The following is a 22,335-nucleotide window of genomic DNA, read 5'->3' on the forward strand; positions in this document are numbered from 1 at the left end:
GTGCAGAGCACTGTCCTAAGCACTTGGGAGAGTACAATGCCACAGAATTAGCAGACGTGTTTCCTGCCCATTATGAGTTTATGGTGTAGAGGGGGAGCCAGACATTAAAATGATTAAATAAGCAATTTATGCTACATAATTTGCAGACTTGTATGTAAAAGTTGGGGAGAATAACAGCATAGGAAGCACTCAATAAATACAACTGATTGATTGACTGATTGACTTCTTTTCCCTGAGTCATCTGGTTTAATAATTTAAAAAAATCAAAATGATAACAGTGGCATTTGTTAAGTGTTTACCGTGTGTTAAGCACAGGGGTAGATACCATTCATTCATTCATTCAATTGTATTTATTGAGCGCTTACTGTGTGCAGAGCACTGTACTAAGCGCTTGGGAAGTACAAGTTGGCAACACAAAAAGAGACAGTCCCTACCCAACAGTGGGCTCACAGTCTATAAGGGGGAGACAGAGAACAAAACAAAACATATTCGAGTCAGACAAACACGGAGTTGTGGGAGTCTAACGGGGAGGGAGAACAGGTATTGAATCCCCATTTAACAGATGAGGAAACTGAGGCCCAGAGAAGTGAAGTGACTTGCCCAAGATCCCACAGCAGGCGAGTGGCACAGTCGGGATGAGAACCTCTGACTCCCAAACATGGGCTCTTTCCACTACAGTCCTGGAGGGGGTAGGGGAAGGAAGAGGAGGAGGGAGGGGGCATGGCCTTGTTGCAACAATTATTTAACTCTGCCTTCTGCCCCTGTGCCCTGTTTCACCCCTGTGGATGCCCCATTGAGCACCCTAACTCCCTGAAGGCCTGAGGAGAAGCAGAGAGAAGCAGCATGGCCTAGTGGCTAGAGCCCGGGCTTGGGAATCAGAAGGTCATGGCTCTAATCCCGACTCCGCCGTTTGTCTGCTGTGTGACATTGGGCAAATCATTTCACTTCTCTGGGTCTCAGTTACCTCATCTGTAAAATGGGGATTGAGACTGTGATCTGCACATGGGACAGGAACTGTGTCCAACCCAATTCGCTTGTATCCACCCCAGTGCTTAGTACAGTGCCCGGCACAAAGTAAGTGCTTAACAAATACCATTAAAAAAATTCCCAAAGAGTAGAACTCCTCTTTTACCTTCAGCATCCAGCATCTTGGGGATGTCCAGGTATTTTTCTGCCACGTCGAACGCTGTATTCAGGTTCGTGAGTGGGTCATCCTGGTGAAGGAGAAAGAGGAAAACTGTGAGTTGCAAGGTTAGATTCCAGGCTCCCTGAGGACTGTTCATTTCTGTTCGCAAGTTGTTCACAAGTTTCCAGTACAGCACTCTGCATATCCAGGAGCTGTTCAGTACAGTGCTCTGCTCAAAAAAATGCTTAGTGGCTAATAGGCATCTCTTACATTGATCTGTACCCAGTAGGTGCCCAGTACAGCACTCGACATATCCAGAAGGTGTTCAGTACAGTGCTTTGCTCAAAAAAATGCTTTGTGGCTAATAGGCATCCCTTACACTGATCTGTACCCAGTAGGTACCCAGTATAGTCCCTGCAACCAAGAGCGGCACAGAGTAGGGCTCCACCTTCAATACACCCAATACAGTGCTCTGCCCACAGGAGGCACCCAATACAGAGTTCTGCCCCAACTAGGCTCCCCAAACAGCACTCTGCCCCAAGAAGTTGCCCAAAACAGGGTTCTGCCTCCAGTAATACTGGTGGTATTTGTTAAGCGCTTACTATGTGCCAAGCACTGTTCTAAGGACTAAGCACTGTTCCAAGTGCTGGTAGACATCCAAACCAGTGCTTTGCCCCAAGTTGGTGCCCCAGAGAGTGCTCTGCTCCTACTAGGCATCTAATAGTGCCCCAGGTAGGCATCCAATACAGCACTCTACCCCTAGTAGGTGCATAATACAGCCCTCTGCTCCCAGCAGGGACTCAACACAGTGTGCCCTGCCCCACATAGGGACTCAATACAGTACTCTACCCCGAGTAGGAACCTGTGCCCAGTAGACACCCAGAGCAACGCCCTGCCCAGTGGATGGAGCATGGGCCTGGGAGACATAAGGACCTGGGTTCTAATCCCTCTCTGCCATTTGTCTGCTGTGTGACCTTGGGCAAGTGACTTGGCTTCTCTGGGTCTCGGTTATCTCATCCGTAAAATGGGGATTTAAATGAGCTCCACACGGGACAGGGACTGTGAGACTGGGTCCACACCCCCTCACCTTAGGGCAGCCACGTCAATCAGCAGGGCCCTCGATGCCCAGAGCTGAGACAATCCGGCCCAATGTGAACCTAGGGAAACTGAGGAACTCCGACAGGGACTGAGTGTCCTTGACCCCAGGATGTTCGGGAATTTCAAGGCAGGCTTCTGTTCCCAGGCCGGGGACACTTCTAGATGGCCCACGTTGTCCCTCCCAGCCTGCAGCCAGACGGAAAGTACCCTCTGTCCCTCTGGCTCCCTCAGACAGGAGCACGTACTGCCACCCTCCTTACGTGAGAGGGAGAAGATGTTGAACTTCCAGTCCCTCCAGCGCCCCTGGATCGCCCTTTTCCTGGACCCCCTGGCCTATCCACTCCCACCCCACTTGGCTCCCCTGGACACCCAGGCTCCCCCAAATAGTCTCACATGCCCCAGCTCCAACGTCCCTCCAGAGCCCCCCGCCCAGCCGGCCCAGCCGCTGGGGTCTGTTAAAGTACCTTCCTCAGCTTCCCGTAGTCGATCAGTTCCGGGCGGTGGCGGTGGATGAGAGCGCAGAAGCCCAGGCCGTCCTTCCAACTGTGGGGACAGAGGGCCACCCGGGGGGTCAGAGCAGGCCTTGCCAACTCTGGGCTCCATCTCCTCACGTCCCCGCATCCCCACCCCAACCCAGGAAGGACCCTCAGCCCACTCTGCCCCGCTGCCCCCAGCATGCGGAGAAAGGGCCTCTGGCCGGGGAATCTCGCCGTCCAGATGGGCCCGCGGATGGAGGCCTCGCTTCCGGGACACACCTGATGTGGAAGTTCTGGATGTTCACGTTTTTGTAAGGGGCCGTCTTCCTCTGACACCACAACAGCAACCCTTCCTTCGCGGATGTCTCTGCGGGGTGAGCGGAGAGAAGGAGAGATGAGGGCTGGGCCGGGAGAGGCCAGACAGACTAAACAGCGTGAAGAGAATTCTCTCTGTTTGGGAGCAGGGGCCTTTCCCAGAAGTCAGTACATTTATTCATTCATTCAATCATATTTACTGAGCGCTTACTGTGTGCAGAGCACTGTACTAAGCACTTGGGAGGTACAAGTTGGCAACATACAGAGACGGTCCCGACCCAACAGCGGGCTCACAGTCTAGAAGGGGGAGACAGACAACAAAACAAAACATATTAACAAAATAAAACAAATACAATAAATATGTACAAGTAAAATAAATAGAGTAATAAATCTGTACAAACATATATACATATATACAGGTGCTCTGGGGAGGGGAAGGAGGTAAGATGGGGGATGGGGAGGGGGAGGAGGGGGAGAGGAAGGAGGGGTTCTTCCTTGGCGTCTCAGCTGACGTTCCCCACCACTCATCGGAGAAAGGAAGCCGCCCCTAAGGGAAGGGGGCCGGCAGCCCGCAGATTGGGGGCAACCTTGGGCATCTCGCTCCCTTTCTCCATGCCAGGACCGGCCACATGACAAGCAGGCCAGGGGCAGGAAGACGGAGCTCTAAGAGCAGGATGGTCTGCCCTTGCAAATAACCCAGTATCTCCCAGGGTCTGCCGGTGGAAAAGAGGCCGGAAAGGAAGATCAATAGCCCTGGGGCCTCTCCAGGCTGGGCCCAGTTGGCACAGACCCCCAGGGCCCCCACCATCCCTAATGTTCTCCACCTGGTCTGGAGCAGGTGGTTGAGCATTGTGAGGGATTGAGGGGGGCTGAAGAGACCAAGGTGGGTGAGGACTGAGCCGGGCTAAGGGGACTGAGCACTGAATCAGACTGAGCCAAACTGAGGGGCGGGAGGAACGTTCATTCAATCATTCATTCATTCAATCGTATTTATTAAGTGCTTACTGTGTGCAGAGCACTGTACTAAGCACTCGGGACAGCATAATACAGCTATAAAGAGTAACAATCCCTGCTCACAATGAGCTCAAGACTCGGGGTGGGCTGAGAGGACTGAGGAGGCTGTGAAAACTTGAGGGGACTGGATAACAATAATAATAGTATTTGTTATGTGCTTACTATGTGCCAAGCACTGTTCTAAGCGCTGGGGTAAATACAAGGTAATCAGATTGTCCCACGTGGGGCTCACAGTCTCAATCCCCATTTTACAGATGAGGTAACTGAGGCATAGAAGTTAAGTGACTTGCCCAAGGTCACACAGCAGATAAGTGGTGAAACTGGGATTAGAACCCATGACCTCTGGCTCCCAAGTCCATGCTCTTGCCACTAGGCTAGGCTGCTCCTCAAGGATTGAAGGAGCTATGGGGTTGCTGAAGAGGGTGAGGGAAATATGGGGGGCTGAGAGGGGTCGGAGTGAGAGAATAAGTGGGGCTGAGGAGGCTGAAGGAGCTTTGGGGGAAATGAGAGGGGCTGAAGGGGGTGGGAGGTGTGGGGAAATGAGTGGGGCTGTCAGGGGGCTGAGGGAGTGTGTGGAGATTGAGCACTGAGCAAGATTGTTGGGAGCTCAGAGGCAAAAGGGGCTGAGGAGGCTGAGCACTGAGTGAGGCTGAGGGGGCTGAGGGGGCAGTGGCCCACCACCAAGGCCTTACCTTCCACTGAGATATCCTGGATGGCGAAGCGAAGGATGATGGTCCAGATCATCCCCAGGGTCATTTTGGCATTCCCGTCCACAATTTCTGCGGAAACAAGAGCAGGGGAGGGTTGGTCCAAGCCCGTCTGCCTGGGAGAGGAAGACCAGGCCCAGCCCTGCTTAGGCCCCCTCCCGGGTCCTTCCTGCTGGCATCTGTGGCATCCGGAGCTCTCCCTCCCACCCCACAGAGCCGCTCTGGGGGATAAGTGGGAGTCCGGCAGCCACCACCTACCCAGGTTCTTCCTGTCCTGCCTTCTCCTGGGGGCGATCAATCGATCCATCAGTGGTATTTATACAGCACTTACTGCATGCACAGCACTGTACTAGTTGCTTGGGAGAGTCCAATACAGTTGAGCAGGTAGGCCCGATCCCGCCCTCAAGTTAATGATACCCTAGTCAAGGGTGATCACTTCCCTCAGTGGGCTGGCCATCAGCTGGGGTTATTAATAATAATAATAATGATAATAATTGTGGTACTTGTTAAGTGCTTACTATGTGCCAAGCATAGTTCTAAGCGCTGGGGTAGATACAAATTAATTTGTTTGGAAACAGTCCCTGTCCCACACAGGACTCACAGTCTTAATCTCCATTTTACAGATGAGGTAACTGAGGCACAGAGAATGAAGTGAATTGCCCAAGACAACACAGCAGGCATGTGGTGGGACGGAGATTAGAACCCAGGTCCTTCTGACTCTCAAACCCTAGAAGGCCCTCTTCTCCCTGGCCCAGCTACAGGCTCCTCTCTCACCCACTTTAAGGCCAGCACGCACTACCAGTTACCGGGCCGGAAACAGGATGGAGGACAGGAAGGGCCGGAAGGAAGGGGAGCAAGCCAATCTCAGCTCTGTCTAGAGCAAAGTTGGGTGGGAGAGAGAGCAAGCAATAAACTCTTCTTCTGGAGATATCTGGCCCCTCAGAGAGCATTCATTCATTCACTCATTCATTCATTCAGTCATATTTATTGAGCACTTACTGTATGCAGAGCACTGTACTAAGCGCTTGGGAAGTACAAGTTGGCAACATATAGAGACGGTCCCTACCCAACAGTGGGCTCACAGTCTAGAAGGCCGGGCTGTGTGCTGTAGGGGTGGGCCTGGGTTGGCCTGCCACCCTTTTTTTGTTGTTTCTTATGGCATTTGTTAAGCACTTACTCTGTGCCTGGCACTGTAATCCTAATTAATAATTTTGGTATTTTTTAAGCGCTTATTATGTGCAAAGTACTGTTCTAAGCGCTGGGGTAGATACAAACTAATCAGGTTGGACCCAGTCCCTGTCCCACAAGGGGTTCATAGCCTTAATCCCCCTTTTGCAGAAGAGGGCCGGAGGGCCGGAGAAGTGAGGCGACTTGCCCAAGGCCACACAGCGGACGAGAGGCGGAGCTGGGATCAGAAGCCACGTCCTCAGACTCCCAAGGCCGTGCTCCTGCTACTAAGTCAGGCTGGCTTAGCCAGAGCCAGGAGGTCAGCTGGGTTCCTGAGGTGGCACCCGGCATGGGCTGAACGCAGGGCCTGGTCACCCCAGTGCCTTAGGGAGAGTCTGCCGGGACTCCTCCCACGCTGTTTCCCAAGTCAGCTAGGTCAGGGACACACAGAGGAGAGGACCAGAGAAAAAGAGAGCAGGCCGGCCAGCTCCCCAACAGGTTTAAAACTATTACAGGGCAGAGGCTGGGGCAGAATTCCTCCCTTTGAGGGCACCTCATTCACGCCTGCTACTGGCACATGCTGGATTTTCCTGGTTTGGAAGTGCCAATTCTTGCTCAGTCGGCAAGGAGTTTTAGGCAAGGGTTTTCTTGCCTAATTATCCAAATTGTTTGTCCTCATCCTGGATAAAGGCAGAGAGGGCCAACCCAGCTGGTATTCCAGGCTAGGTGACTGAGGCCCAGTTCCAGCCAAAGGTGGCCTTCTAAAATACAGGGACCCAGGCCTTGCTGGGACTCTTGAGTGAAGCAAAAGGAGACAAAGAAAGAGGGGAGAGAGATGAGGGAAGAGGGACAAGAGATGAGGGAAGAAGGATGAGAGGTGAGTTCTCTAGACTGTGAGCTTGTTGTGGGCAGGAATTTCTGTTTGTTGTACAGTGCTTTGCACACAGTAAGTGCTCGGTAAATGCAATTAAAATAATTAGGGGAGAATGAAAAGGGACATGGGGAGATGGTTGAAGGATAAGGGATGGGGGGATGAGGGGAAAGCAAAGCCAGAAACGGGGAGGAGAGTGAGGAGAGATGAGGGAAGAAGGGAGAGGTTTTATTCAATCGTACTTATTCAGCGCTTGCTATGTGCAAAGCACAGTTCTAAAGTGCTTGGGAACTACAATATAACAATAAGCAGGCACATTCCCTTGGAGCTTACAGTCTAGAGGGGGAGACAGGCATTAATAGAAATAAATAAATTACAGATATGGGCACAAGTGCTGTGGGGCTGGCAGGACAGCAATGAATAAAGGGAGCAGGGTCAGGTCGGGGCCATGTGGTGACCGCTAAAACCCTGCCACAGCATCCCAGTGGGTCGCTGAGACATGGAGGGGTTTGAAGTCCCAGCAGCTCGCAGTCAGGCCGGACTCTACACGAGGATCTGGAACCATCGGGAAGTTGTAGAACAGAATGGAGAATGGGGTGGGGGTGGAGGGAAGGGCCTAAAGCCAAGTTATCTCCCGTGGGGAGTGCTACCTAAGGGTGACCCGGAACCAGCCTGGACCCAATGAAGCAAGAACCCCAGGAGAATCCCAAGCCGGAGCAACCCACCCATCCAAAGACTTGGGCCATGAGAAGACTGTGAGCCCGCTGTTGGGTAGGGACCGTCTCTATCTGTTGCCGAATTGTACTTTCCAAGCGCTCAGTACAGTGCTCTGCACGCAGTCAGCGCTCAATAAATATGACTGAATGAATGAAGGAAAAGAGGCTGTTAGGAAGGGATGGGAGCAAGAAAGAGAGAAGCAGCATAGCCTAGTGGATAGAGCAGGGCCCTGGGAGTCAGACGGTCACTTGTCTGCTGTGTCACCTTGGGCAGGTTACTTTACTTCTCTGCGCTTCAGTTCCCTCATCTGTAAAATGGGGATTGAGACTAGGAGCCCCAAGTGGGACAGAGACTGTGTCCAACCTGATTTGCTTGTATCTACCCCAGCGCTTAGTGCAGTGTCTGGCACATAGTACGAGCTAAACGAATAGAATAATAATAATAATAATGAAAGCCCAGAGGGGCTCACCCTAGCTGGCTGTCCAAGGGGGCCAGTGGTCCTTACCTTCGGCTCCAATGGACACCAGCTTGACGCCTTTGCTGGCGATGAAGTCCAAGGCCTTGTTCACATTGGAGATCTTGTGCACTCGCATCTTGCCTCTCTCTGGCTTGGCTAAGCGTTCACCTAGAGGGCAGAGAGAAAGAGAAATCAGGGCAGAAGTTGCCACCCTAGGCATCGTACCGATTACTGAGCGCCCATTTGGGGCACTGCACTGTACTAGACACCTGGGAAGTTTGGAATAAGGGCCAGTGCCACACACCGAGAGAGGGGGTTGAGGGGAAGACCTCCATCTTGGACCCAATTTCAATCAGTCAATTGATCAATCAGTGGTCTTCACTGAGTACTCACTGTGTGCAGAGTCCCGTATGAAGAGCTTGGGAGAGGATGATACAGGATCCACCTGTATATATGTATATCACCTGTATATATGTTTGTACATATTTATTACTCTATTTATTTATTTTACTTGTACATATTTATTCTATTTATTTCAGTTGGTTTATATGTTTTATTTTGTTGTCTGTCTCCCCCTTCTAGACTGTGAGCCCACTGTGGGTAGGGACCGTCTCTATATGTTGCAAACTTGTACTTCCCAAGCGCTTAGTAACAGTGCTCTGCACACAGTAAGCGGTTAGTAAATACGACTGAATGAATGAATGCATGAAACGATACTTGATAGACACAGTCCCTATCCTCAAGGAAATTACAATTTCTTCCAACCTCCACCATCAGGAGTTCTTCACCACACTGCGCTTTACTCAGTCGGTGGGGAAACTGAGGCAGGGAGTGGGGGCAGGGCCTGCCCCGGGGAACCTCGGCACAGCGACGATGGAACAAAAACAAGAGTTAAATAACCGGTCTGTCCCCAGGCCAATGGGGTTCCTGCCGACTTCTCCGGTGCCACATGACCTCGACTGGGGTGGCGGCCAAGGCCGCCCATGTTCATTCATTCATTCATTCAATCGTATTTATTGACCGCTTACTGTGTGCAGAGCACTGTACTAAGCGCTTGGGAAGTACAAGTTGGCAACATATAGAGACGGTCCCTACCCAACAGTGGGCTCACAGTCTAGAAGCAGGGGCTCCGAGGCCCCTGTTGGTCCCTGCCCTAGCCCCAGGACTCAGGGTCCAGGACCACCTGGAGGGCACGGCCTCAGGAGATGGTGTGAGAGGTCCGGCCTGGACCCTGCTGGCAGCCAGGGGACTGTGGGACTGGCAGGGGGCCAGGCACCTCATAGTTCTAGTTCTGCAGAGGACCAAAACACCAATCAATCAATCAATCAATCAATCAATCAATCGTATTTATTGAGCGCTTACTGTGTGCAGACCTCTTCTAAAAGAAAACTGGTTCCCTCAGTCCAGAGGGCAGCACACCTGGCCCGCCCCCGCCCCAGCCCCGGCCAGCTCTGGTCTGACCACCATGGAAGGGAGTTTTTGGTTTGGGGCCCCAGACTTTGCACCAAAGGGCAAAGTGCTCAAGAATGAAACAGCTTCCATCCCTCCTCCTCGCAATAATAATAATGATGGTATTTGTTAAGCACTTACTATGTGCAAAGCACCGTTCTAAGCGCTGGGGAGGTTACAAGGTGATCAGGTTGTCCCACGGGGGGCTCACAGTTTTAATCCCCATTTTACAGATGAGGGAACTGAGGCACAGAGAAGTGAAGTGACTTGCCCAAAGTCACACAGCTGACAGTTGGCGGAGCAGGGATTTGAACCCATGACCTCTGACTCCAAAGCCCGGGCTGTTTCCACTGAGCCACACTGCTTCTCCTATCGCCCTCCCTCTTCATATCAAATAATTACTCTCCCCCACTTCAAAACCATATTGAAGGCTCATGTCCTCCAAGAAGCCTTCCCTGACTAAACCCTCTCTCCTCTTCTCCCACTCCCTTCTGCACCGCTCTTACTTGCTCTTTCATTCATCCTCCCTCCCGCCCCCACAGCACATATGTACCTATCTGTAATTAATTAATTTATCTATTTATTTACATCAATGCCTGTCTCCACCTCTAGCCCACGAGCTCGTTATGGGTAGGAATGTGTCTATTCATTGTTATATTATACTCTCCCAAGCGCTCAGTACAGTGATTTGCGCACAGCAAGCGTTTGATAAATACAAGTGAATTGAAATGAATCGAACTGAATCCCTTCCATTCGGTCTTAGCTCTAGCTGCCTGCCCTCAGTGTCCCCCTCCGAGATGGTGGACCCTCTTCAGCCTCATCAGTTCTCCTCCCCTTCCAAACCTGACCCTGCCTTGGGCCCCTTTAGGACCAGGGAGAACAGAGAGGCCCAGTCTGGCCGGGCTCTTTCCCTCCTGTCTGTGGGGACCGTGAGGGTCTCCATGGCCTCCTCTGACCCCCAGCCTTTGGCCACACTGTGGCCACAGATATGCTACTCTCAACTTTCCACTGCCAGCAATCCGACCCATCCCCTTATGGTACTTGTCAAGCGCTTACTGTGTGCCAGGCATCGTACTAAGCTCTGGGGAGGATACAAGTAAATGAGGTTGGACACAGTCCCTGTCCCACATGGGGTTTACAGTCTTAATCCCCATTTTACAGGTGAGGTAACTGAGGCCCAGAGAAGAGCAGTGACTTGTCCAAGGTCATACAGCTGACGAGTGGTGGAGCCGGGATTAGAACCCGGGTCCTTCTGATTCTCAGGCCATTATCTATCCATTAGGACATGCTGGGGGCCCAACCAGACCCTCCTCCTTGCCAGCATCAGCAGATATCACTCCCCGGAAGGCCCCTCCTGCATTCAGGCTATTGGCCAATGGCAGCTCTCCTCTCAGATGTGACTTCTGTTCGGCCAAGGTGGCTGGGGGACACTGAGGCCGGGGTGACCACAGGCCAGCTGGGCCCCCACCCCCTGCTCCAGACATCTCCCAGACCTTACCTCCAGGTGGCAAATTCGGAGGCAAAGTCAGAGCCCACACTGGGTGTATGTGTGTGTGTGAACTTCCTTTTGATCGGACGTCAGCGGACACGGAGGGAGGTCTTCCCTACTGAGTGGGAGAGACAAGAGTGGACACAGGAGTCCCAGGATTGCCTTCCCAGCATCAACAAGCTCCAACCGCTCTCCTCCGCTCCCCGTGGCTGTGGGACCCCCAAACGCCCTCGTCCGGGGGAGATGTCGACGTTGTTCTCCCCGGACCCGGTCGGCTCAACCCACCTGAAATGACTTCCAGCAGCAGCATCAGCTTCAACCCATCCCGGAAATCTTCCTCGATGTTCTCAATCTGCGTGCCGGCCTTGCGCAGGTGAGAGTTGCACCACGCTGTGAACGTCTGGGGAAGGAAGAGAGGGGCCATGGTCAGTGCATGATCGGGGAATCTGGCCTCCTTCAGCACCCCTGAGTCAGGGGCCACTGAACCCACCGTCATTCTGGAGTCTCCCGAGGCTGGCACCTTGCCATTCTACAAGGTGTCCCGGGTGGGTGGACGGCCCAAGATTTTCCCATCCGGCTCCTCTACCCCAAATTACACAACTGATCGAGGATCGCTGAAATGTGAGGATCTGCAAGCTCCCACTAACTGGACGCCACTCAGTACACCGAAATTTCATCCCAAAGACCTCGACAGGCTTCGAGTTCACAGGATGAGGTTGACCTACACAATGGTTCTGCCCAAGGGGAAGATGGAGGAGGGGTAGATAGGGCTAGGAGAAAAGAGGTGATACTGGGTATCACCCTCTGCCGGCATTCCCTGCTGGGGGTGATACCCAGTAAAGCCGCAGGTAAGAAGAGGGTGCGAGGGTGAGGTGGGCACGAGAGTGGTCTGGGGATGTGGGATGGAAACGGCATTAGGCTGGGGGTGTGGGGCAGGTTTGGGACACAGAGCTCCCGGCATTAATTCCAACCAGCCAACTAGTCAATCAACCAACCAGGCAAGCCAGCCCCAATCACCAGGTTGGGCTGGAGGGAGAGAGAGAGAGAAGTATCATGGTCTAGTGGTTAGAGCATGGTCCTGGGAGTCTGAGAACCAGGGTTATAAACCCCACTCCTCCACGTATCTGCTGCGCGTGACCTTAGGCGAGTCCATTAAAAAAAAAAAATGAGGCAGGCAGTTGAGAGAATGATGAAACTCCTTTTGGGGAATCAGGGCTGGTTTGCCTGTCCTTCCAACATCTCAGCACAGACCTTGACAGCAGCTCCAGCCCTCGGGGACCAATGGGGATCTCTCTATCCATGCATCCCACCAGGTAGCAGAGGCTCACCCATCTCTCCACGTAGGGGAAGGGACCGACCACACCCCAAAGTGGCCTGAAGGAAGACAGGAATAATAGTAATAACAACAATAAGAAGAATTATGATGTTTGTTAAACACTTATTATGTGCCAAGCCCCGTTCTAAGCACCAGGGTAGAAACAAGGTAATCGGGTTGTCCCACGTGGGGCTCACAGTCTTCATCCCCATTTTACAAATGAGGTAACTGTGGCACAGACAAGTTAAGTGGCTTGCCCAAGGTCACACAGGAAAGGCAGGAGAGACTGCAGAGCCGACCGGAGGACCAGAAACAAGGGGTGGGTTCTGGTCTGCTCCCCCAAACTTAAATCAGACCACCAGCAAGTCACCACTCCCAATTGAAGGAGAGCACAAGGACGACACGCAAATTCGTGAAGAGTTCCATATTTTTTTAATTCGTATTCTCCCAAGCACTTAATACAGTGCTCTGCACACAGTAAGGACCAAATAAATACAATTGACTGACTACTCAGCCCTAGAGCCGGGCTGAGGTGCTCCAGAATCCCTGGGTCTTCTGGACTTTTGAATATGGAACCGGGAGTCAGGAGATCTGGGTTCTAATCCCAGCTTGGCCCTTGGGTGACTTTGGGCCGGTCACTCCATCTCTCTGGGCCTCATTTTCCTCCTCTGTAAAAGGGGGATGAGAACCTTGTTCTCCCTCCTTTTTAATCTGAGAACCTGTGGCAGGCGGGGATGTTGTCTGACGTGATGAACTTGTTGTTTTAGTTAACGGTGTTTGTTCTATGTGCCAGGTACTGTACTAAGTGCTGGAACCTGGAGGAAGTGGCCTGGAGGAAGGCAGGAAGAGGAAGAGAGGCCCCAGAGCTGGTTGCGGGGTGGGAGGAAATGGGGGCGGGGAGCCTGGGTGGGTCCCCAAGTTTAAATCAGATTACCAGCAGGGCACTGAACTAAGCGCTTGGGAGAGTGGAAAAGGAGGGGCTTTTTTTTTTAATGGTATTTGTTCAGTGCTTGCTATGAGCCGAGCTCTGTTCTAAACACTGGGGCAGATACAAGGTAATCAGGTTGAACACAATCCCTGTTCCACATTCTTAATCCCCATTTTACAGATAAGATAGCAGAGACAACAGAGAAGCAAAGCGACTTGCCCAAGATCACCCAGCAGACAAGTGGCAGAGTCAGGATTAGAACCCAGGTCCTTCGGACTCCCGGGCCTGGGCTCTCTCCACTAGGCCACGCGGCTTTTCTGACCTGATGATCTCTTGTCTAATCTGACGACCTCGTATCTACCTCAGAGTTTAGCACAGTGCTGGGCTCCTGGTCCGTGATGGCATTTATTACATGCTGATTAACTGGCTTGCGGATTCCTCCTGCCCCAGGCACCGGGCCCGAGGCTGCCTTTGCCAGGTGCCACCTGCCAACGAGTGCAGACCCAGCTGTGGGGGTGCCCGCCGAACAGCTGGGGAGCCTGCTGGGGGCCTGTCCAGAGAGCTAGGGGCGAGGGCAGGGGTGAGGGCAAGAAAGGAAGCCGTTGATGAAAGCAGAAAATACCATTGCAAGCAGCCCGCTTCATTTCCTGGAGCAGCTAAGAAACACCAGGCTTCCTCCGGTGGCAAACACAAATGCACGGCTCCCCTTCCTGGTTGTCTGCGGACAGGACCCCCCTGCCCGTGACCTCCCTTATGGCCCCTTGGCATCGGCCTGGGAGTCAGAAGGACTTGGGTTCTAATCCGGGCTCTGCCACTTGTCTCCTGTGTGACCTTGGTTAAGTTACTTCACTTCTCTGTGCCTCAGTTAACTCATCTGTAAAAGGGAAATTCAGACTGGGAGCCCCATGTGGAACAGGGACTGATTAGCTTGTATCTACCCCAGTGCTTAGAATGGTGCTTGACAAATACTAAGTGCTTAACCAATACTATTATTATTATTATTGCTATTATTACTGTCTGCTGGGTGACCTTGGCCAAGTTACTTTGCTTCTCTGTGCCTCAGTTACCTCATCTGTAAAATGGAGGTTCAGACTGTGAGCCCCAAGTGGAACAGGGACTGTGTCTAACCTGATTAGCTTGGGCTTGGAACAGTGCTTGACACATACTAAGCATTTAACAAACACCATTATTATCACTATTATTATTATTATTGTCTCCTGGCTAACCTTATTGCTTCATTCATTCAATCGTATTTTTTATGCGCTTACTATGTGCAGAGCAGTGTACTAAGCACTTGGGAAGTACAAATTGGCAACATATAGAGACGGTCCCTACCCCGCAACGGGCTCACAGTCTAGAAGGGGGAGACAGACAACAAAACAGAACAAGTAGACAGAACAAAACAAGTAGACAGTGTGTACCCTTCACTTCTCTGTGCCTCAGTTACCTCATGTGTAAAATGGGGATTAAGACTGTGAGCCCTGTGTGGAACAGGGAACTGGTATCTACCCCCGTGCTTAGTACAGTTCCTGGCACATAGTAATACAGGTATTATATCAGTCTTGGCTGGCAAAGACCACGTTCGTTGTGTGGGATCCCCACAAAACCTCCCAGCCTCCTTGCCTCATGGGCAGCCCGGATGGGCCACGGCCGAGGATGGAAGGCAGCCATCCGCCCTGACCCCTCCAACGGAGAGCCCGTCGGTGGGCGATACCCCAGCCCCACCCCTGGCGGTTCTGCCGCTTCCTGCCACTGCTGCCTGCTCATCCTCTGCCCCAGGGATTCAGTTATCTGATGACAAAACCCCCATCCTGCCAGTACCAAAAATAAAATCAGACTGGTGGCTCCCTCACCAGCTGCCCACCGCCACTCTGACCTCGAAAGTCCCGCTTTATCTGGCCAATCCAGAGGCTACAAAATCATCCCCTGTGCCCACAGCGGCCCTGATGGGCTGGCATTCATTCATTCATTCAATCGTATTTATTGAGCGCCTACTGTGTGCGTAGCTCTGTACTAAGCGCTTGGGAAGTACTAATCGGCAAAACACAGATACGGTCATCATCATCATCATCATCATCATCAATCGTATTTATTGAGCGCTTACTGTGTGCAGAGCACTGTACTAAGCGCTTGGGAAGTCCAAGTTGGCAACATATAGAGACAGTCCCTACCCAACAGTGGGCTCACAGTCTAAAAGGGGGAGACAGAGAACAAAACCAAACATACTAACAAAATAAAATAAATAGAATAGATATGTACAAGTAAAGTAAATAAATAAATAGAGTAACAAATATGTACAAACATATATACATATATACAGGTGCTGTGGGGAGGGGAAGGAGGTAAGATGCGGGGGGATGGAGAGGGGGATGAGGGGGAGAGGAAGGAAGGGGCTCAGTCTGGGAAGGCCTCCTGGAGTAGGTGAGCTCTCAGTAGGGCTCTGAAGGGAGGAAGAGAGCTAGCTTGGCAGATGGGCAGAGGGTCCCTACCCAACGATGGGCTCACAGTCAAGAAGGGGGAGAAAGACAACAAAACAAAACAAGCAGACAGGTGTCAATACCATTAGAATAAATAGAATTATCACAAGGTAATCGGTTGCCCCACGTGTGGCTCACAGTCTTAATCCCCATTTTACAGATGAGGTAACTGAGGCCCAGAGAAGTGAAGTGACTTGCCCAAAGTCACACAGCTAAGTGGCGGAGCTGGGATTAGAATCCATGACCTCTGACTCCCAAGCCCGGGCTCTTTCCACTGAGCCACGCTGGCAGTCCCAGTTCCCAGTCCCCGCTACTTCTTGGCACAGGAAGGGTCCCCGCCCTGGTGCCCAGGGCCAACTGCTCGGCAAAGAAGACGGGCTCCAGGGGCAGAGGGGCAGAGGCATCGGAAACAGGGCGCTCAGCCCTGTTGGGGAGGCAGTGTGGCCTAGCGGAAAGAGCACGGGCCTGGGAGTTGGAGGATGAGGATTCTAATCCCAGCTCCGCCATTTGTCTGCTGTGCAAATCACTTCCCTTCTCTGGGCCTCAGTTACCTCGTCTGTAAAACGGGGATGAAGACTGTGAGCCCCTTGTGGGACAGGGACTGTGTCCAACCTGATTTGCTTGTATCTACCCCAGCGCTTTATAAAGTGCTTGACACACATAAGCACTTAAAAAATGCCACTGGTATAATTATAAGGAGTTGCATCTCAGAAAAAGGGGCCCATTTTTCCTGGACCCCCCAGAAGGCAGCTGTAGGCTTTACTCTCCCCTAGATGTGATTCATTCAATCGCATTTATTGAGTGCTTACTGTGTGCAGAGCACTGTACTAAGCCCTTGGGAGAGAACATGATAGCAATATAACAGACATATTCCATGTGTACAATGAGATGGGCTCTCAGGGGGCTGCCAATATCAGTAGTGTCCTCCCCCCACCTCCAAGGACTGTTGGGGGGTGGGGGTGGGGTCTCTTCAGGAAAGCCCCACCCCCACCCTAGCCTAGGTCTTCCCTTCTTTCCAGTGTTTACTCCCTGCAAGTACAAGCAGCCAAAGTCCAGGCCAGTAACAGCTGCTGAACTCCCCTGGAGGGGTGGGGTGGTGGGGGCTGTTTATATAAGTGTTCCCCCCTCCCCTCACCCCTCCCAACCCCATGGCTTAGCTACTAATCAATACTTCCCCAGATATTGCTGCCACCGTTAAGAAAAGTGAAGCGACTTGCCCACGGTCACACCGCGGGCAACTGGCAAAGCTGGGATTAGAAGCTTCCCAGAATCTGCAGTGGATTCCACTTCATTAATAATAATAATAACTGTGGTGTTTGATATTAGTAATAAAGGAATTTGCTAAGTGCTTACAATGGGTCACACACTGTACTAGGCGCTGGGGTGGATACAAGGAAATCGGGTTGGACACAGTCCCTGTCCGACATAAGGCTGGTCAGCTCAATCCCCATTTTACAGATGAGGTAACTGAGGTACAGAGAAGTGAGGTGACATGCCCATGGTCACACAGCAGGAAAGTGGCAGAGCTGGGATTAGAACCCATCTATCCACTCCACCATGTTAAGCGCTCACTATGTGTCAGACACTAACTATACTAAGCGCTGGGGTGGATTCCAGCAAATCAGGTTGGACACAGTCCCTGTCTTGCATGGGGCTCACAGTCTTAATCCCCATTTTACAGATGAGGTAATCGAGCCATGGAGAAATTAAGGGATTTACCCAAGGCGACACAGCAGACAAGTGGCAGAGCTGGGTTTAGAACCCAAGACCTCCTGACTCCGAGGCCCGTGCTCTATCCACTATGCAATGCTCATCTGTAAAATGGGGATTAAGACTGTGAGCCCCATGTGGGACAACCTGATTACCTTGTATCTACCCCAGAACTTAGAACAGTGCTTGGCACATGGTAAGCACCTAACAAATACCATAATTAGTACAATGCCTGGCACATAGTAAACACTTATATGCCACTATTATAATTATTCCCCCTTCTAGACTGTGAGCCCTTTGTTGGGTAGGGACCGTCTCTATATGTTGCCAACTTGTACTTCCCAAGCACTTAGTACAGTGCTCTGCACACGGTAATTGCTCAATAAATATGATTGAATGACTGAACAAATAACAAACGCTTATGAATCCCATTCTTTCTATGCTCAAACGACCTTTCCTTCAGCCCCAGTAAGGTAGGTTAAGGCTTGCCCTGAAGATAAGAAAACACCTCATAAATTCCCCGGGCCTGGAAAGAAAAGACCTACCCAAGGCGCCACATTCTGTCCTAGACAGCTAAGAAATTAAAGAAAAGCCCTATGTATGTTGTTTCACACGGCTACTGGCCCATCTGCGAGGTTAGTTTAGCCTGATCCTCAATTCACCTGGAGAGGCAGATTTTCTTAGGAAGGACCATCCTCCATCCACACCGGGTGACCATCTACTCACGGACTTCAGTCCCACCAGTGAAAGCTGAGGCCTGAGCTCTACCATGGCCTGGAGTTTAGTAAACACACGGCTTTCTGGGGAACTTACTGCGGTCTGCTTTTAAAAGCAAGCTGTTTTATCAGAATGGTTCTCGGGGAAAAGCTTCAAAACGCCTCCACCTCTCTCTATTCCGCTGCTTACCTGACTGGGAGTGGTTTCTTTAAAATAAAGATGATAAACCACATCCCCCCCATCCAGCATGCAAACTTTCTCCTTCCTCACACAAACCCCGCCCAGGAAAAGCGTGACTGGAATCAGAAAGCCAGTCTAGAAAGACGCAAGTTGAGCGGGGACCGAGGCTTCAAAAATCACAAAGGCTGTGGACATGGGGGGACGTGGATTCATCTGTCTCCCCGAGACTGTGAGCTCGTTGTGGGCAAGAATGGGACTGTTTGTTATTACACTGAACTCCCCTAAGCGCTTAGTACAGTGTTTTGCACACAGTAAGCACTCAATAAATACAACTGAATGAAAGAATGGATCTTTCACCCCTTCCCTCTGTCGTGGGCTAAGCGAGCAGCACCCCTTAACTCGCACAACGCTTTTTGATGCAGAGGCTGGTGCCCCGTTCATTACCACAGGAAGTTGAGTTTGCCAAAAATATCAGTAGGCTTAAGAAGAGTTCGAATACTTCTCATGATCGTTGCCGTGGCGTTCATTAAGGGTTTGCTACATGCTAAGCGCTGGGGTAAATCCAATCCAATCAGACCAGGCTCAGGCCCTGTCCCACACAGGGCTCACAGTCCGATGCCATTTTTCTCTGCTACTTGTCTGGGGTGCGACCTTGGGCAAGTCACTTAACTTCTCTGGGCCTCAGTTACCTCATCTGTGGGCCTCAGTTACCTCATCTGTAAAATGGGGATTAAGACTGTGAGCCCCACGTGGGACAACCTGACCACCTTGAACCTCCCCAGCGTTTAGAACAGTGCTTTGCACATAGTAAGCGCTTAATAAATGTCATTATTATTTTTATTATTATTATTTCTCCATGCCTCGGGTACCTCATCTGTAAATGGGCACAGTGCTTCAGAGACAGCACGTACCTGGCATGGAGCCCCACACACAATAAGGACTAAGGTCTTCTAGACTGTGAGCCCACTGTTGGGTAGGGACCGTCTCTACATGTTGCCAACTTGTACTTCCCAAGCGCTTAGTACAGTGCTCTGCACACAGTAAGCGCTCAATAAATACGATTGAATGAATGAATGAATGAATGAATGAATGAATGAATAAGGAACTAGCCCACTGGTGAGAACACAAGAAGCAGAATGGCCTAGCGGACAGAGTACAGGCCTGGGAGTATGAAGGTCATGGGTTCTAATCTCGGCTCCACCTCTCGTCTGCCATGTGACCTTGGGCAAGTCTATTCAATCCTCTGGGCCTCAGTTCCCTCATCTGTAAAATGGGGATTGGGACTGTGAGCCCCACAGGGGACAGGGACTGTGTCCAACTCGATTTGCTTGTATCCACCCCAGCACGGCGAAGCGGTTAAAGCAGGGGTCTGGATGTCAGAAGGTCATGGGTTCTAATTCCGGCTCTGTCACTTGTCAGCTGTGTGACCCGGGGAGAGTCGCTTCACGTCTCTGGGCCTCAGGGACCTCATCTGTAAAATGCGGATTAAGACTGTGAGCCCCATGTGGGACAAACTGATTACCTTGTATCTACCCCAGCGCTTAGAACAGTACTTGGCACATAGTAAATGCTTAACAAATACCATGATTATTATTACAGTGCCCGGCACATAGTAAGTGCTTAAGAAGTACCACAGTAAGGGCCAAACTCAGCAGACACCTAGACAAAGACTCCCATGGGTAGCCATGGCTCAAGGGCATCAGAACTGACCTCCAAGGATGGACATTGCCCCCCCACCTCCTGGCCCTGCTAAACCACCTTGGAATTTTGGGACTGTGAGGAGGGATGGGAGGTGGGATGGGGAAAGGATGGAATTTCCTGCTCCAGGTTTCCCTGCCTCCACCCCGCAGCACATTCCATTCAGTCCCGAAGAAAGGTGGCTGGCAAGGACGGGAGGGAGGGCTAAGCTCAGGGAAAGATTCTGGCAGGCACAGGCCCACTGACAACAGATCAGCTCCGGGAACCCTCATTCTTTCATTCAGTCAGTCGTATTTATTGAGCGCTTACTGTGTGCCGAGCACTGTACTAAGCGCTTGGGAGAGTACACGCTTTGACACACACTCACCCTCAGTCTGATCTGGACCCCATCCCAGCTGAGCTGGAGGGGGCAGAGGTGGGAGCCCGTTGTTGGATAGGGACCGTCTCTATGTGTTGCCAATTTGTACTTCCCAAGCGCTTAGTACTGTGCTCTGCATACAGTAAGTGCTCAATAAATACGATTGAATGAATGAATGAATGAGGAGGAGGATGGAATGGAGGAAGAGGAGGAGTATGGCGTGGTGGCCTGGGACCTGGGTTCTAATCCCAGCTCCTCCACTCGCCTGCTATGTAACCTGGGACAAGTCGCTTCACTTCTCTGTGCCTCAGTTTCCTCAACAGTAAAATGGGGATTCGATGCCTGTTCTCCCTCCTACTTGGCTGTGAGCCCCACACGGGTCAGAGGCTGTGTCCCAGCTGATTAGCTTGTATCTACCCCAGCGCTTAGAACAGAGCTGGTTACATAGTAAGAGTTTAACAAATACCATTAAAAAGAGAGAGAAAGGAGGAGGATTCTGAACTGGAGGCTCTTCTCTAGATTGGAAGCTCCTTGTAGGCAGGGAACTCTCTCTCAATTGATCGATTGTATTTATGTAATGGCATTTATTAAGCACTTACTATGTGCAGAGCACTGTTCTAAGGTTACAAGGTGATTAGTGAGCACTTACTGTATGCAGAGCACTGTAGTATACGCTTAGGAGAGTGCAATATAATAGTCTAACAGACACATTCCCTGTGCAAAATAAGCTTACTCCTCCTCCCTGTCAGAACAAAAGAACCACATTGTATTCATTCTACCCCCTCCCCTCCACTGGGAAAACCGGAGCACTAAGGTCTAACTGTCCCAATCTCTCGCCCACGTCCTGCCTCTGGTCTGGAACGCCCTCATTTTTCAGATGAGGTAACCGAGGCCCGGAGATATTGACTTTGGGCAAATCACTTCACTGCTCTGTGCCTCAGTTCCCTCATCTGTTAAATGGGGATTAAGACTGTGAGCCCCACGTGACCTTGCATCTACCCTAGCTCTTAGAACAGTGCTTGGCACATAGTAAGCACTTAACAAATGCCATCATTATTATTATTATCCCATCTCTGCCACTTACTGCTGCTTAACTTTGGGCAAATCACTTCACTTCTCAGTGCCTCAATTTCCTCAACGGTTATATAGAGATTCAATCCCTGTCCTCCTCCCTATTTAGACTGTGAGACTCACGTGGGATCTTATTATCTTGTATCTACACCAGTGCTTAGTACAGTGCTTGGCACATAGCAAGTGTTATTAATCATATTTATTGTGCATTTGCTGTGCACAAAGCACTGTACTAAGCGTTTAAGTGCTGAACAAATACCACATTTATTATAATTATTCATTCAATCGTATTAATTGAGTGCTACTATAGGCAGAGCACTCTGCTAAGTGCTTGGGAGAGTACAGTATAACAATAAATAGACACATTCCCAGCCCACAGTGAGCTTACCGTCTAGAGGGGGGAGAAAGACATTAATATAAATAAATAAGTTATTGTTAAGTGACCCCAGGAGGAAGACTGCCTGCCCAGATAATAATAATAAGAATAATAATGGCATTTGTTAAGCGCTTACTATGTGCCAAGCACTGTTCTAAGCACTGGTGGGGATACAAGATAATTAGGTTGTCCCACATGGGGCTCACAGTCTTAATCCCCGTTTTACAGATGAGGGAACTGAGGCACAGAGAAGTTAAGTGACTTGCCAAAAGTCACACAGCTGACAAGCGGCGGAGCCGGAATTAGAACCCATGACCTCTGATTCCCAGGCCTGGGGTCTTTCCACTGAGCCACGCTGCTTCCCTCACCCACTGACGACCCCCCGGCAGCTTGGGGCCTGAGCAATTTTTTCACGGCCGGTTTGGGATTTCCCTTCCTCTGCTGCAGACTTTCAGCCCTGAACCCAGCCCTCACTGACTCCAGGCAGCAGAATGCCCACATTGTTCTCTCCCGGCCAAGATGGGCCTTTCCCCCTCCCCTCTCCTGTTTATTCAGTCATATCTGGGGCGGGGAACTGGCGCTTCCATTTATTCCCAGCTCCTGAGGTTTGGGAAGAGAG

The 22,335-nt window shown here is 51.1% G+C and overlaps 1 protein-coding gene across 3 annotated transcripts in view; it reads right to left on the reverse strand.

Moving 5' to 3' along the window:
• Positions 1-22,335, reverse strand: part of ACTN1 (actinin alpha 1) — a 98,790-nt gene that overhangs the window by 26,087 nt on the left and 50,368 nt on the right. For all 3 annotated transcript variants that reach the window (XM_038765497.1, XM_038765499.1, XM_038765498.1), the window contains exons 2-7: positions 11,172-11,286; positions 7,997-8,116; positions 4,722-4,808; positions 2,980-3,067; positions 2,689-2,767; positions 1,133-1,214 (exon numbers count right to left, since the gene is read on the reverse strand). In XM_038765497.1, coding sequence (XP_038621425.1) covers positions 1,133-1,214; positions 2,689-2,767; positions 2,980-3,067; positions 4,722-4,808; positions 7,997-8,116; positions 11,172-11,286 — 571 coding nt within the window. The remainder of the gene's footprint in view (positions 1-1,132; positions 1,215-2,688; positions 2,768-2,979; positions 3,068-4,721; positions 4,809-7,996; positions 8,117-11,171; positions 11,287-22,335) is intronic.

The sequence above is a fragment of the Tachyglossus aculeatus genome, chromosome 23 (genome assembly GCF_015852505.1).
Source record: "Tachyglossus aculeatus isolate mTacAcu1 chromosome 23, mTacAcu1.pri, whole genome shotgun sequence".
Lineage (NCBI taxonomy): Eukaryota > Metazoa > Chordata > Mammalia > Monotremata > Tachyglossidae > Tachyglossus > Tachyglossus aculeatus.